We start from the raw sequence: 14,444 nt of genomic DNA on the forward strand, positions 1-14,444 counted from the left end.
GACTGGTTCTCTGTGATTCAACCCCCGTTCTTCGCATGGTAACGTGGATTTTATTTCAGGTGGATTTCTGCGGTAGGAAGAAGCGCGCACGGTCGGTGGACTGTTGGCAAATGCCGGTGATTCATAATAGAAAAGGTGAAGAGCCCCGGGTGGAAGGGGAGCGGCAGAAAAACGCGACATAATACTCTTAATAAGGAATATGCTCGTGTGATCTCCTTCTCGAAATGCAATCGCCTTTGCCGATTCGTGCCAAGGGCGATAAAAATCGCCCGGTAGACGCGCGCGCTCTCTCTCTTTCTCTCCGCCTTCCTTTCTGAGGTTGACTCACGACGTCTTCTCGGAGAGAACGGCTGGTAGCACTTTATTCGCGGGCTTAGGCTGCCAAATTTCTGAAATTCCTTTACGCTACGTCGCGTATTAATATTCCAATGGTGGAACACGTTACGAAAGTCGAGAGGAAAGAAGAGATGAGAGGTACTTTAAGAGGTGCCTGGATTTTATAAATCTTGATGACATAGGTACATAGATATAAGCTCTCCTCCGGACGAACATCAACAGGGTGCAAAATCGAAGTTACTAGATGTGGAATCTCTTGCAAAACTGTGGCTCTATTAACCCTTAGCAAGTAGAATGAAATGGCACTTGCGTTGCTGTTAATGAAACAGGGGAAGTATCTTAGTCTAAAGTCCCGGAATATAAATCCCCCTCGAAATTGATATTAAATTCTCCATTAGACGCAGAAAGCCAAGCAGATCTTGTATATGAAGAAACGTTGCGATAGAAGAAGAGATCCTATCCCAGAAGAGGATGAAGAGGACCAGCGCCAAATAAACAGACATCACCCAGAACATCCCAGGCTTGCACACACATTCCAGCCGCTCCGAGAAAAACAGTCTGACTCACTCCGCGAAACGGAGGGCCACAGCGCGCACCCGCCCAAGAGGCCATACGTACACGGCGAACGTAGGCATCACAACATCCGCCAGAGGCTTTCGGAAACCCCGGCGACGCGGTCTCTCGATTGACCAATACCCCAAGGTCGCGTCCTCTCCCGCATCGCGGTGCTTGGCGTCAGAGAAGCATGCACGAACACGGAACGGGAGCGCGTAGAAGTCGCGGCCACCGGCGGGCCCGGGATGTTCTCCAGGCGGTGCCGACGGTCGTCGGAGCGGCGTCGACCTTGAAACCCCCGACGGCAGGTCGGGGAACCGAGAGAGGTTTCGCCTTGGGTAATCGGTGCCGCGGACTCGAAAACTAGGACTGCGCCTGCGGTGACGTCGCGATGTACACGGCGAGCGAATCGCGACGGCGGGATCGCCGGTGGTGGAGGAGCGGCTCGAGGAGGTGGAGAAGAAGGAGGAGGGCACGCGGGCCGCGGAGGTGGCGAGGGGGAGGGCGAGGAGAGAGGCGCGTTCGCGGTAACGAAACAAATAGGCCGGCGACTTTCACCGGCGTAGCCGAGAACGGCCGCGGCTCACAGGCGAACGCTCTTGGCCCGTACCGCTTCTCCGGGTTGCGGAGCCGTACCCTCGCTCTCGCCGTTCCCCCGTCGTCCTCGAGCACGGGGGGAGGGGGCGGGGGAGAGAGAGAGAGAGGGGAGGGAATCCTGCCAGCGCGGAGCAGACACGAGGCATACCCCGAGCGAGCACACCGAGGGCCCTCGATTCTTTTTCTCTCGGCCGTGTCGCACGTGTCGTCGTCTCCGCGACCCGGCTCCGACGTCGTTCCTCCCGTGTCACCGACAACTTCATCGCGAATCTACCGTTCCGCTTTGCGCGCCCCATTCGCCGCCGTTAAACAAGTACCCGACGTTTCTGTACCGAGCGACAGTCGCATCCCAGTGGAGGAAGATTGTACCGCGCGAAGGGAGTAGGATGTGTCCTCGCGGCCGCCTCTGAAGCGGAGCCAGATAGCGAGGGCCACGGGCGAGTCTGTAGTCGCAGCTGAAAGAAATGCGCTGGTGCGAGCTGGTGGTATCGTGACGACGATGACGCGACGACGACCACCTGGACCAGGCCCGCGGGGAGCGTTCGCGTTCACCTGGATGCTGTGCGGCGTGTTGGCCGCTGCTGGGACCGGTAGGCGCTGATCAGCGGACATTAGAGTGTCTTGTCCGCTCGAATGGGCGGTCGACGGTGCACCGGCAGTGAAAATATGGAACGACGATGGTCCGATGATCGTGAACGGGCCTTGGATCCCTGTCTTTCACTGGGAGTATCTAGAATTCAGACACCGGTAGTTAGACTCGGCCCGGACCGAAAGTAGGCCTGAATGCGGGCAGTGCTGCTTGACCTGGACACGTCGAATATTAATGCTGATTTTTGGTCGAGTAGCAACGTCCACTTGAGAGTGTAGTGCGTGTACTGTTAGCAGGCTCATGTTGCAATGCGTGCATGCGATGAGGCGGGTACGTGTGTGAGTGGTAGGTGTAATAGACAAGCCTCTGAGGATGGTATGCCTAGATAGGCTTGTAGTGTGGGTGAAAAAGTTTCTCTGGGCCTCTGATGTTGTTAACGTAATCGCTGGCTTGCACTGCCTGTTAAGGGCTCAGTTGTAACAGATCCTCAAGATCTTTTTACATCTTCTTATGTGACTTGATAGCTCTGTTGGTACCTTTTACAGATTGATGCGAAGCATCGCGAATGAGGAGAGTAGATCAGAGCTAGTTCTTCTGCTCTCTATTGCTTTATCCTTGCTGGGAATTCCTAGTTACACGTCTTCTGCTTAGCATTGGAATTCCCCCTTTCTACTGTATAAATTAAACATAATTTTCAATCTCTGTTTTTGCATCGGACACTGCGATTGTTAGTTTCTCTAGAGGTACAGAAAATGGAGTAGGTACCTAATGCATCATAATCATCCGTAGCTTTCTAATAATCTTCATTAACAATTCCCCTTGAAATCTGGCATTCCAATTCGCTGTAATTGGTAGCCCCAATTAGAGCCCATAAAGCCTGTATTCCCGATTAAAGTCGCAACACCGGGAATAGAAATCGATAGCCGGATGTGTCCGAGTACCCGAGCTACGATCTCCTGTACCCGCTTAATAATTTATGCGCATAGCAGATTTCGCGAACGATTGTCATCGCCCACGATAAATCAGAGCTGCGAATCGGTCGATCGATCTCACAGCAGACGATTAATTTCAAACGGACGTTCCTTTTCGATCGACAGATCCAAGCGCCTTATTCGATCGGCGATCCATAGAACCGGAAAATTCCAATCGTTTTTATTTTTATTTATTCGGTTTGCTGGATGAAAGATCTACACGTAATTAATGGTTGCAAACGGGGACGATCCTTGAACCCGTCCCGTCGTCGCTCGCTTTCGATTTTAGAAAAGCTTCCTTCCCATTCGAGCGAGCACACTTTGAATTATGTATGTACAGCGGCTTTCAATCGGAAAATCGCCCTTGTCTGCTGCACTTGCAATCTGGAGAACTTCTCTCTTACAGGAGTGTTGCACAGCTATGCGGACAAACAGAGGTACGACGGATGGTACAACAATCTGGCGCATCCGGATTGGGGATCGATCGGCAAGTACTTCCAAAACAGTTTGCGCGTTTCTTTGACGCGCTGTCGGCGTGCTTGTGTGCCTCTGGAATTCTCTTTCATTCAACTCGCCACGATCTTCCTTTACTTGTAGACGCATGGGCACGGGCTGCGTGAAGAAACTTTTGAAAACAAAGGCGAAGATAGAAGTCTCTTGAGAACTGTAGGCAGTGGCGCACTCGGGATTTAATCTCGGGGGAGACGAGTTGAAAGGATAAAAATATTTTTAATGGCAATTCAATAAAATTCATCAGGTGATTATACAGATTTATTTACAGAATAAAATCCAGCTTTCTTTTGTTTTTACAAAGCTCTTGAATTACTTCAGTCGTGGTTATATTAATCTCCTTTTCTCTTTTTCCCTGGGGGTTGCCAGAGCCTCCTCTGAGTGCACCACTGTAGGTACAAGTTTACTTTATGAAATGGAGCAGGGGCCTTTTTGGACTTCGCGTGTTAATCTCTGAATGATTTATCGAGCGTAAGAATTGAGTGCTTATTGTTTCGATACGCCCCGTAGAAGTGAATGAAGATCGTTTTTGCGGGTCGAGTAGATTTCAGCATTTGTAGCGCATTGTCGTAGATATTCTGATTAATACAATGACGCCGTCAGATTTGCAATTACAAGCGCGTCGAACGGTGAAGAGTGAAAGGTGAAAAAAGGCGCAGTTTTGTTGCTGCCAGTAAGAAAACTCGCACGTGTGAAAGAAATCGGTAATCAGATTCGCCGACAGAAGCTGTTATGGTTCTTTAAACGCGAAGATTGCGGGTTTTCGCGTCTACTAACATCGACAGGCATGAACGAGTTGGAGGAATGAAATATTGAAAGGAAAAAGGAAAGATGCGAGGGAACTCTGTCGCAAAATTATATGCAATCGCTTTTCTGTCGCTTTTTTTTTGCATTGCCAGTCATCCACCTTGACCTTAGCCTCGCACTTAATATCAAACTTTCGATCTTTCTGGCAGCCTGAAGAATGCAGCCGCCCAATTTGCGCGCTGATACATTTATAGGCAAACGTTTGTTCTAAATTCTGATAACATTGTCAGCCACTCTGCTTGGCATCGTGCTCCAAGCTCGAACTCTAAATATATTTGAAAACTACTGGCTTTCAGATGTATTTAGTAAAACTAATCTTCTGTGTATCAAAGCACGTCGGCAATGGAATACGATAAGTCTGTAGGCACAGGGTGTAAATTAGTTATGGGCAGGAACTTTGGGGGTTGATAGAACTCGGTAAGAAGTAAAGGAAGTAATAATAGATTCCAAGCTGATCAGCTTTCTAATGACTTCACTTCTTGAGTTCCATCACTCTTTGAAGTTTGCACCCTGTATTTAACCCTTCGTAGTCGCATGGGGTGTATCGCACCCCAGGATGTGTATTTGCCGATATTTCTGTAAATTTTTAAACCTTAATAATGAAATTTAAAAATTTCGTGAATTTCAACAAAAACAAATCGCTTTTATCCACAACTATTTTTTCAAATACAAATGGCAACATATCAGAATGTACAATTATCACTCCAAAGTTGTAAGATTCAAAAATTTGAAAATGGTATCTAACTCAAGGGGGATCACCACGGTAAAGGCCCGAAAAGTACATGTATCTTTGGAATAACAAGTCCTGAAAGTTTAAAAAAGATTCATTACGTAGTTTGCTTTTAATAAATTTCCAGAGATACCTTTACTTCTTAGGCCATTACCGTGGTGCCCCCTTAAATATGACACTGGGGGTGCAGTGAACACCATGTGACCAATTTCTGATTATAAGAATACGTGACCACGGAGGGTTGAATAAAACAAAGATAATTCATTGAGCTGTGACGATCTTAACGCGGTTGGTACCTTCATAGACAGCAGGCTGATACGAAAGATGCCAGCTGCCTATTCCGATGGGGTTTACATGCTGGCAGGCCAGGACAGGCCCTCCCCCAGGAAGCTCAGTCAACTATTTATGCAGGGGGATGATGGCCTGCCTTCAGTCAAGAACAGAACCGCGTTGTTCGCCTTCTTCGGTGAGCACCAGTCAGAATTATATAAAGTTTCTTATTCGGACAAGCTGCTGAGAATAATTAGAGGACCATTGATTCTGAAAATGATAAGTCTATATTTTGGAAGCTGATTTCCTATAGCTTTTTCTCTAATTATTTTGAGCACAGTATCCGTATTCCTGCCGTTTTTGGGAAAGATCCTCTTACATATGTGGAGAGCAGAGGGTGAAGTAAAAATAAGTTTACTAGAAGCTTGGAGGAGCTCCAACTTGGCAGCTCCGATCGATACGTTTGCCATTAAATCGCTCGCCATTGAACTCCTCCAAGCCGAATAAAAACGCCGCGTGGTCAATGAATTTTCGTGGGAATTGTAATTATATTCTCCTAGGTCTGTTAGACACTTTTCATTTAGTCCCATTAACATTTGGGAGCTTCGAAAGACCGCGAATCATCCTTTGTGTCTCTAAGAGGTTCCTCGAGAACGCGGTTCTCTCCCAGGTATTGCGAATTCGTCTCTCACTTTCCCTACATGTACACAGGTCCAGAAAAACGGATTGCACGGTTCTCCAGGATACGTCGATTCATCTGGGAAGTCGCTCGCGAATTAATAATCGTGCAATCGCTTGTAGAATGGTTGCTCGCTACGAATATCCGTATCGCGGTGGTTGCGCAAATGCCGAGGTGTCCGGGTTAGGAACGAGTAGCACGAGATGCAGGGGACATTTCCATCTGAATATGTTGCTCGAGCTCTAATTGGACCACTTTGCTGGATAATTCAGGGAAAGGGAAGAATTAATCAATACATATTTCTCTTAAGGGGCTGTTCCGGTCTAGAGCCCATAATAATAGGTGATCTTTAGGAATTAATTAAAGGAAAACTACTGTATTTAATTCAATGGGACTTTTGGCATTGCATTAAGGATGTCTTGAATTATAGAATGCCATTAGCTTCATCGTCCTTCAACCAGCCCAAACTCCTTCACTCCTAATGCCTCCTAACTAACCGAAAGCTACAGACTGTTCAGCATTTTATCCTCCATTTATTCCACGCGACGTGGATCGTGACGAGCCGCGCACTTTCCTGTTGAAACGTGGGAAGGCCGAAAGCTGGACGGGGCAAGAGGAAAGTGTGCCCCTCGCGGCCCTCGAAAAAGAAAGTAAAAACTGGGACAGTCGCCTGGATTCCGTGCTCGTCGTTTCCCTTGCGGTGACCTAGGAGGAAGTGACCCGGCGAGAAGTGGGCTCCCGGTGAACCAGTCGCGTCGCGTGCCCTCTTCCTCGTGGCCTCCTCTCTTCATCGCGGTCGTTGGTGTTTTCAGGGCAACTGGTCACGTCGGAGATCATCATGGCCAGCGAAAGTGGTTGCCCCATAGAGTACCATCGGATCGACGTAGACAAATGTGATCCGGTTTTCGACAAGGAGTGCCAAGGTAACAAGTACATTCCCTTCCGGCGAGCGGATTACGACCGGCGAACCGGACGCAGCCCCAATAGCCCTCGTGAACAGGTAATTCCCTGCTTTCCTCGTCTCCAGTCTCTGTTGGCTGGCTCTGGTACGCTGGGATCAAGCGGTTGCAATGATTTTTTTTTTTTATATTCCTTTAAATTCCATTCTTTATTTCCGACTGGTTTAAGTGATCTTTTTCGGGGGAGCCTGAGAACCGAGGAGCTGGTGTTGCAGGAAGTTCATATAGTGGGCGTACAAGGAAAGTCTGTGGAACTAAGTTCTGCAGAAATGGATTTGAATTTAGCAGAAATGGAATTAGTGGATTTTCCTTGTACGCTTGCGATGTGGATTAAGATAATCACAGATGCAAGAGGCTGCCATGTGGGGTTTCTGTATGCTTCTTATTGAGATTGAAATGACCCCAGCTTACCAGTTCTGTAACGAGTACAGTGCTTAGAATAATTGAAATATTTGGTACGTTAATTCTAAATTGGAATTCGATTTGTTGCATGGATTGAACTAGACACGCGGCCCCCTGTCAGTTTTAAGCATTGTACTTGATTTCATCATTTAAGAACTAAGAAGATAATGGATTGTAAGAAGTCAGTCGCTGTCTTAAAGTCCACGCAACGCTTCTACATTGATCAGGACTGGCGGGGAGCATTGTCATTAACCACAGGGAAAGTGGCTGCCATTAAGAGCTCCATAAAGTGTCTCTCGCGTTTCTTTTACAGCGTCTCTCATAATTACACCACTAAACAGAGTCCATTGAGCGTCTTAACGAGAACCAGAGTCCCAGCAAGGGGGTCTAAACGTTGGCTTTCTAATACTAACACCATCGGAAGCCACGTTACCATTATCATCGCCAGACCCGTTTCTTTATCCCTCCATTCGTGTGCCTCACAAGCGATATCCTTAATTAACCCGGGGATAGCTGGCTTAGGAAAGATCCTTCGAGTCTGGGAAATAAGTGGTGAAAAGTAGCTCTGAATACGTGAGGTTGCAGATAAACAAAGTGACGAGCTGGGTCGACGGTAGCTTCATCTACTCGAGCAGCGAGGCGTGGGCGAACACCATGAGGTCCTTCAAGAACGGAAGTCTTCTCATGGAGCCCACGAGAAACTTCCCAGTGAGGAACACCATGCGCGCTCCACTTTTCAATCACGCGGTGCCGCATGTTATGAGGATGCTCAGCCCGGAACGCCTTTACCGTGAGTCTCTTTTTACCTCGAAACTTGAAGATCTCTTTGGGCGATTTTAAGTACAAGAGAAATCACTCAGTTCTCGGTGACCCACGGACGAATCAGCACCCTCCTATGCTGGCCCTGGGAATATTGTTCTATCGGTGGCATAATGTTGTTGCCACGCGGATACAGCGCGAACATCCAAACATGTCCGACGAAGACGTTTTCCAGAGAGCTCGACGTATCGTTATTGGAACGCTGCAGGTAAGCTTGCAGTAGTCTGGGAGTTTATGGATCATTGAGCTGTTCGGTGGATTAATGAGACCTGGAATAAGGGGTTTAATTCTTCAATGGGTTCTACAGAAAGGTGCTGAATTCCGTTTGGATAGATTTTAGGAGATGATTAGTCCCGCATTGGTCTCTTAATAATTGCAATTTCTTTAGGAGTGCTTGCGACTGTGGCGCACTCAGGATTTAATCTTGGGGGGCCGAGTTGAAAGGATACAAATATTTTTAATGCAAATTCAGTAAAATTCAGTAGGTGATTATAGAAATTTATTTAAAGAATAAAATCCAGTTTTCTTCTCTCTTCAATCGTGCTTGCATTAATCTAATTTTTCCTGTTTCATTGGGGGTGCCAGGGTGCTCTTTGAATCTGTCAAGTATTTAGAGTTTAGAGTGACAAAATTATAACACCATAATGAATACGTCCCTTCTGCACTGAGCAAAATGTCGTTTCAGTACCGTCGCATGTAATCCTATAACGCAAGCATGTAATTGTATATCACCACTGTAACTCGATACACTAATTTTATACTACTTGAGGAGTTAATACATAGTCATGAAGCAGAATCTATTACGAAACATCTCAACATCCTGTCTCAGCTATTTGTACAGATAATTAGTCTATTCTTTTTTATAATCCCGTTGGTTTCCAGAATATTATTCTATACGAGTACCTTCCAATGCTCTTGGACGAAGATTTGCCACCCTACGCGAGCTACAAGCCGGATCTCCACCCAGGGATCAGCCACGTATTCCAAAGCGCTGCCTTTCGATTCGGTCACACCCTTATACCACCCGGTATATACCGTCGGGACGAAAATTGCGAGTACAGGAGAACCAACACCGACCAGCCAGCCATCAGGCTCTGTTCCACCTGGTGGGACTCAAACGTGAGCGTGTTTGAATTTAGAAAATACTTGAGGGTCGATGGGAAGCTTCATTAGAATTTTAATACACATAATTGATAGTTTATTGGTACATTAGTTAACTCTTGATCACCAAGTCCCCCTGGTACTCTCCTGCAGGAGGTCTTAACCAACAGCACCATCGAGGAGCTGATCATGGGCCTGTCCTCCCAAATAGCCGAGAAGGAGGACAATCTCCTGGGCACAGACATCAGGAACAACCTCTTTGGCCCCATGGAGTTCTCTCGCAGAGACTTGGGCGCCTTGAACATCATGCGTGGCAGGGACAATGGTCTCCCAGACTACAACACCGCCAGGGCGCACTTCAAGCTACCTCGGAGGAAAACGTGGAACGAGATTAATCCAGAATTGTTCAACAAGAACCCTTCTCTGCTACGCACGCTAGTGGAGATCCACTCGAATAATCTGAACAACGTGGACGTTTATGTCGGCGGGATGCTGGAGTCCAGCGCTGGCCCTGGGGAGCTATTTTCTACCGTGATAAAGGAGCAGTTTCTTCGCTTAAGGGACTCTGATAGATTCTGGTTCGAGAACGAAGAAAATGGGTAGGTACCACGAAGACTAATGAAAGCGTTACAGGACCATCGACGTTCTCTTCAAGAAGTAGTTACACCACGCGTTAATGTCCACAGGATCTTTACGAGAAGCGAGATCGAGGAGATTCGTCGCGTTACTTTGTGGGACGTGATAATAAATGCAACTGGTATATCGCCAGATTCTATACAGAGGAACGTGTTCGTCTGGGAGGGCGGAGACCCTTGCCCTCAACCCTATCAGCTGAACTCGACGATGTTGGAGCCGTGCGTCCCATTGCAACGTTACGACTACTTCGAGGTGATTTTTATACTCCTTGCTTATTTATTCAGCGAGCTTTACATTTCTACTGTTCCTGATTAACTGAATCAATGCGTACGCTTGAAGGGGAGCGAGCTGGTGTACATATATGCCTGCGTTTTCCTCGGCTTCGTGCCGATCCTGTGCGCCGGTGCCGGCTACGGTCTGGTGAAGCTGCAGAACCGGCGTAGGCGGCGACTGAAGATCCTCCAGGAAGCGATACAGAGGCAGCAGGATGGGAAGATCAGCGTGGACAAGATGATCGTGCGCGAGTGGCTGCACGCGAACCATCGCCGGCTGGTGAAGGTGAAATTCGGCCCGGAGGCGGCTCTGCATATCGTCGATCGCAAAGGGGAGAAACTCCGCACGTTCGACTTCAGCGACGTGAACACCGTTACCATGGAGGAGTCTCAGGTGATTGCCGTAATCGCGGTTACGTTTTGCTCTCTACGAAAGCCGCGGGATACAGCGGAGAAATCTCGAAGCGGAACCACCGTTGCGCAAACCCCGGGCTTCGCGGGGAAAACGCGTGGAAAATCGTTCGACGACTGGGACTGTTCAGAAAGCGTTCCTTTTAAGTAGCCGAATATTCTAGGGAGCACTTTATCCATCGATCGCGCAATTGTACGCTTTCTCGAGCAGTCGAAACGCCTTGTTATTGCGGATACAATGTTGAAATTATTACAATGTAGACCTCGAATATTATCAGCATCAACTGCTTCCTCGGTGAAACTTATCTCGAGCATATCTCGGTTACTCTTCAGGAAAACGCGAGTGGCCACCGAAAGGCGTTGGTGCTGCTCCGGATACCGCGGGACTACGACCTCGTCCTTGAGCTAGATTCCCTGGCGTCTCGTAGAAAGTTCATTGCGAAACTGGAGGCTTTCCTGGCCTCCCATAAGAAGCACTTCACGCGGTCCCAAGTGGGCAGGGATATTATGCTGGCGAAAGCGGAAACGAAGGAGCGACGTCAGAAGAAACTCGAGCAGGTAGTGTCTCCCTTCCTGCATCACCCTTTAAGGATTCCTGCTCCACGTTTCCCGCCTCTCCAAGCTTAATAAAAACCTTTCCTTTCAAACAGTTCTTCAGGGAGGCGTACGCCTTGACTTTCGGCCTCCGACCTGGCGAAAGGCGTCGGCGATCGGAGGACAGCGATAGCGGCGAGGTCGTCACCGTGATGCGCACCTCCTTGTCGAAAAGCGAGTTCGCCAGCGCGCTTGGCATGCGGGCGGACGCTGTGTTCGTGAAGAAAATGTTCAACATCGTCGACAAGGATAGGGATGGTCGTATTTCCTTCCAAGTAAGCGTTCCTCTATATTTCTCGTAGACGATTCTTTGCACCAGGACATGGTGGACTTAAATATATCTGTGCAGGAGTTCCTGGACACCGTGCTGCTGTTCTCGAGAGGCAAGACCGAGGACAAGCTGAGGATCATCTTCGATATGTGCGACAAGGACAGTAACGGAGTGATCGATAAGGAAGAATTGTCAGAGATGCTGAGATCGCTGGTGGAAATCGCTAGGACCACCAGTTTGTCTGACGATCATGTCACGGAGCTGATAGACGGGATGTTCCAAGTAAATTTTCACACAATTGTCGCGGATGGAGTGTACTTAAATGAAGTGTACTTAAATCGATGTTCCTGCAGGATGCTGGCTTGGAGAGGAAGGACTACCTCACGTACAACGACTTCAAGCTGATGATGAAAGAGTACAAGGGCGATTTTGTGGCGATCGGCCTCGACTGCAAGGGTGCCAAGCAGAATTTCCTTGACACGTCCACGAACGTGGCTCGTATGACCAGCTTTCACATTGACCAGCTTCCAGCCGAGGACTCGAAGAGCTGGGCACGGAAACAGTGGGACGCTATGTCCACGTTTCTCGAGGAGAATAGGCAGAATATATTCTATTTGTTCGTTTTCTACGTGACGACCATAGCTCTCTTCGTCGAGAGATTCATATGTGAGTATCCGCAGTTATTTCTTGCCAGCATTTTGCCGTTTGAACGATCGAGGCTTGTTTCAACTTCAGATTACTCCTTCATGTCCGAGCACACGGATCTGAGGCACATTATGGGGGTTGGAATAGCCATCACCAGAGGATCCGCCGCTGCCCTGTCCTTCTGCTACAGCTTGCTACTGTTGACCATGTCCCGCAACCTCCTGACCAAGCTCAAGGAATTCTCCATTCAACAGTACATTCCTCTGGATTCTCACATCCAGTTTCACAAGATTGCCGCCTGCACTGCGCTGTTCTTCTCCGTTCTGCATACAGTGGGGCACATGGTGAATTTTTACCACGTCTCGACCCAGCCGTTGGCTCATCTTCGGTGCCTGACCAGCGAGATCAGCTTCCCCAGCGATGCTCGGCTGACGATCTCCTTCTGGCTATTCAGAACCGTAACAGGTAGCTTAAAGAAGTAACTCTATGCATTGTAAATCACTTGACGACCATCGAGGCAGTTAAAACACTACTCCATCCTTTCAGGTTTAACTGGAATCCTCCTGTTCGTGGTGATGACGATAATCTTCGTGTTTGCCCATCCCACTATTCGCCAGAAGGCGTACAAGTTCTTCTGGTCGACTCATAGCTTGTACGTAGTGCTTTACGCACTGTGTCTGATTCACGGGTTGGCTCGGTTAACTGGTTCACCGCGATTCTGGATCTTCTTTGTCGGGCCTGCTATCATTTACGCCCTCGATAAGGTAAATTGAAGAACACCATGTTTGCAAATCAATCTCGGTTTCTAATTCCGTGTACGAACTTCGATATGGACGTTCAGCCGTCGAATAACAAATTACTACTATGATTGCTTAGATGGTGAGCCTCCGGACAAAGTACATGGCGTTAGACATCATCGAGACGGAGCTGCTACCGTCGGACGTGATAAAGATCAAGTTCTACAGGCCGCCAAATTTGAAGTACTTGTCTGGCCAGTGGGTGAGGCTCTCCTGCACCGCTTTCAGGTCCAACGAATTTCATTCGTTCACCCTGACCTCGGCGCCGCACGAGAACTTTCTGTCGTGTCACATCAAGGCCCAGGGGCCCTGGACCTGGAAGCTGCGGAACTATTTCGATCCCTGTAATTATAACCCAGAGGACGAGCATCCGAAAATAAGGATAGAAGGTCCATTTGGAGGTGGGAATCAGGACTGGTACAAGTTCGAGGTCGCGGTGATGGTCGGCGGAGGCATCGGGGTCACTCCTTATGCTTCCATGCTGAACGACCTCGTCTTTGGCACTTCTACGAACAGATATTCTGGGGTTGCTTGTAAAAAGGTAATGAAGCGCAATGTGATGCTTGCTGAATTGATCCTTATGTGTAGGGGCGATGTTAAGTTGTTCTTGCTTTATTCGCAGGTCTACTTCCTGTGGATATGCCCCTCGCACAAGCACTTCGAGTGGTTCATCGACGTCCTCAGGGACGTCGAGAGGAAGGACGTCACGGACGTCTTAGAGATTCATATATTTATTACTCAATTCTTTCACAAGTTCGATTTACGTACCACTATGCTGGTAAGTCGTTGCGCGCTGATTGCGATTGTAGGATGAAGCTGAGCTGAATCTTTTCGTTGCAGTATATTTGCGAGAACCATTTCCAGAGGCTATCCAAGAAGAGTATATTCACGGGGCTGAAAGCGATCAATCATTTTGGTCGGCCCGATATGACGTCGTTCTTAAAGTTCGTTCAGAAGAAACATAGCTACGTAAGTTCGTCGCAATTGGAATTAAAATGTTTATTAGTAGATTGATTAACGGGGTGTCTGTACGTGTTGCAGGTCAGTAAGATAGGAGTATTTAGTTGCGGACCACGTCCATTAACGAAGAGCGTGATGTCCTCTTGCGATGAAGTGAACAAGGGCCGGCGCCTGCCGTACTTCATTCATCACTTCGAGAACTTCGGCTAGTCTGCTCGATATTACCATTAAGGAAGGCGGAGAAGAACGATGGACTCTATCGCGAATCTCGTGGAACTTTCTCGAATGTATATATTTATGCGCGTGTGCGCGTCCTTTATTTATACCGAGTATTACATTTCTTATTTATGATCACGCAAACGAATACCTTTCTCGGAGCTGCGCTTTAAGGTGCCCAGTGAAGAAACCACCGATGCCTGTCCTACGATTAGGACTGATTAAAACGAATAGCGACCTTGGGGCTCATAAAGCAATCCTCTTAATCTAAAAATTCCACATACTTCAATATCCATTTCGGCGTATCGTAACACACC

The 14,444-nt window shown here is 48.0% G+C and overlaps 1 protein-coding gene across 4 annotated transcripts; it reads left to right on the forward strand.

Moving 5' to 3' along the window:
- The first annotated feature begins 35 nt into the window (after nt 1-35).
- Duox (dual oxidase) lies at nt 36-14,265 on the forward strand. Of its 4 annotated transcripts, none has more exons than XM_076817790.1 (20): nt 1,268-2,078; nt 3,455-3,539; nt 5,404-5,561; nt 6,857-7,044; nt 7,991-8,195; nt 8,266-8,432; nt 9,107-9,343; nt 9,479-9,924; nt 10,012-10,213; nt 10,301-10,627; nt 10,978-11,202; nt 11,295-11,513; nt 11,588-11,791; nt 11,863-12,175; nt 12,245-12,619; nt 12,701-12,918; nt 13,031-13,492; nt 13,574-13,729; nt 13,792-13,920; nt 13,993-14,265. In XM_076817790.1, exons 1-20 carry the CDS (start codon nt 1,988-1,990, stop codon nt 14,119-14,121), a joined length of 4,536 nt encoding a protein of 1,511 aa, XP_076673905.1. In that variant the 5' UTR covers nt 1,268-1,987; the 3' UTR covers nt 14,122-14,265. The 4 variants fall into 4 exon arrangements, with proteins under 4 accessions (XP_076673906.1, XP_076673905.1, XP_076673908.1 ...); XM_076817793.1 differs by having other exon boundaries at nt 3,455-3,535; XM_076817791.1 differs by lacking the exons at nt 1,268-2,078; nt 3,455-3,539 and adding an exon at nt 36-135 and having other exon boundaries at nt 5,400-5,561.
- Nucleotides 14,266-14,444: the final 179 nt, after the last annotated feature.

The sequence above is a fragment of the Andrena cerasifolii genome, chromosome 8 (assembly GCF_050908995.1).
Source record: "Andrena cerasifolii isolate SP2316 chromosome 8, iyAndCera1_principal, whole genome shotgun sequence".
NCBI lineage: Eukaryota > Metazoa > Arthropoda > Insecta > Hymenoptera > Andrenidae > Andrena > Andrena cerasifolii.

What these genes read in the sequence shown, in the direction of transcription:
- Duox (XM_076817790.1), top strand. Translation starts at nt 1,988, where the DNA reads ATGACGCGACGACGACCACCTGGACCAGGCCCGCGGGGAGCGTTCGCG. An exon ending in AACGTTACGACTACTTCGAG is followed by an intron (nt 10,214 to 10,300) that starts GTGATTTTTATA and finishes GTACGCTTGAAG; the next exon opens with GGGAGCGAGCTGGTGTACAT. An exon ending in ATGGTCGTATTTCCTTCCAA is followed by an intron (nt 11,514 to 11,587) that starts GTAAGCGTTCCT and finishes ATATCTGTGCAG; the next exon opens with GAGTTCCTGGACACCGTGCT.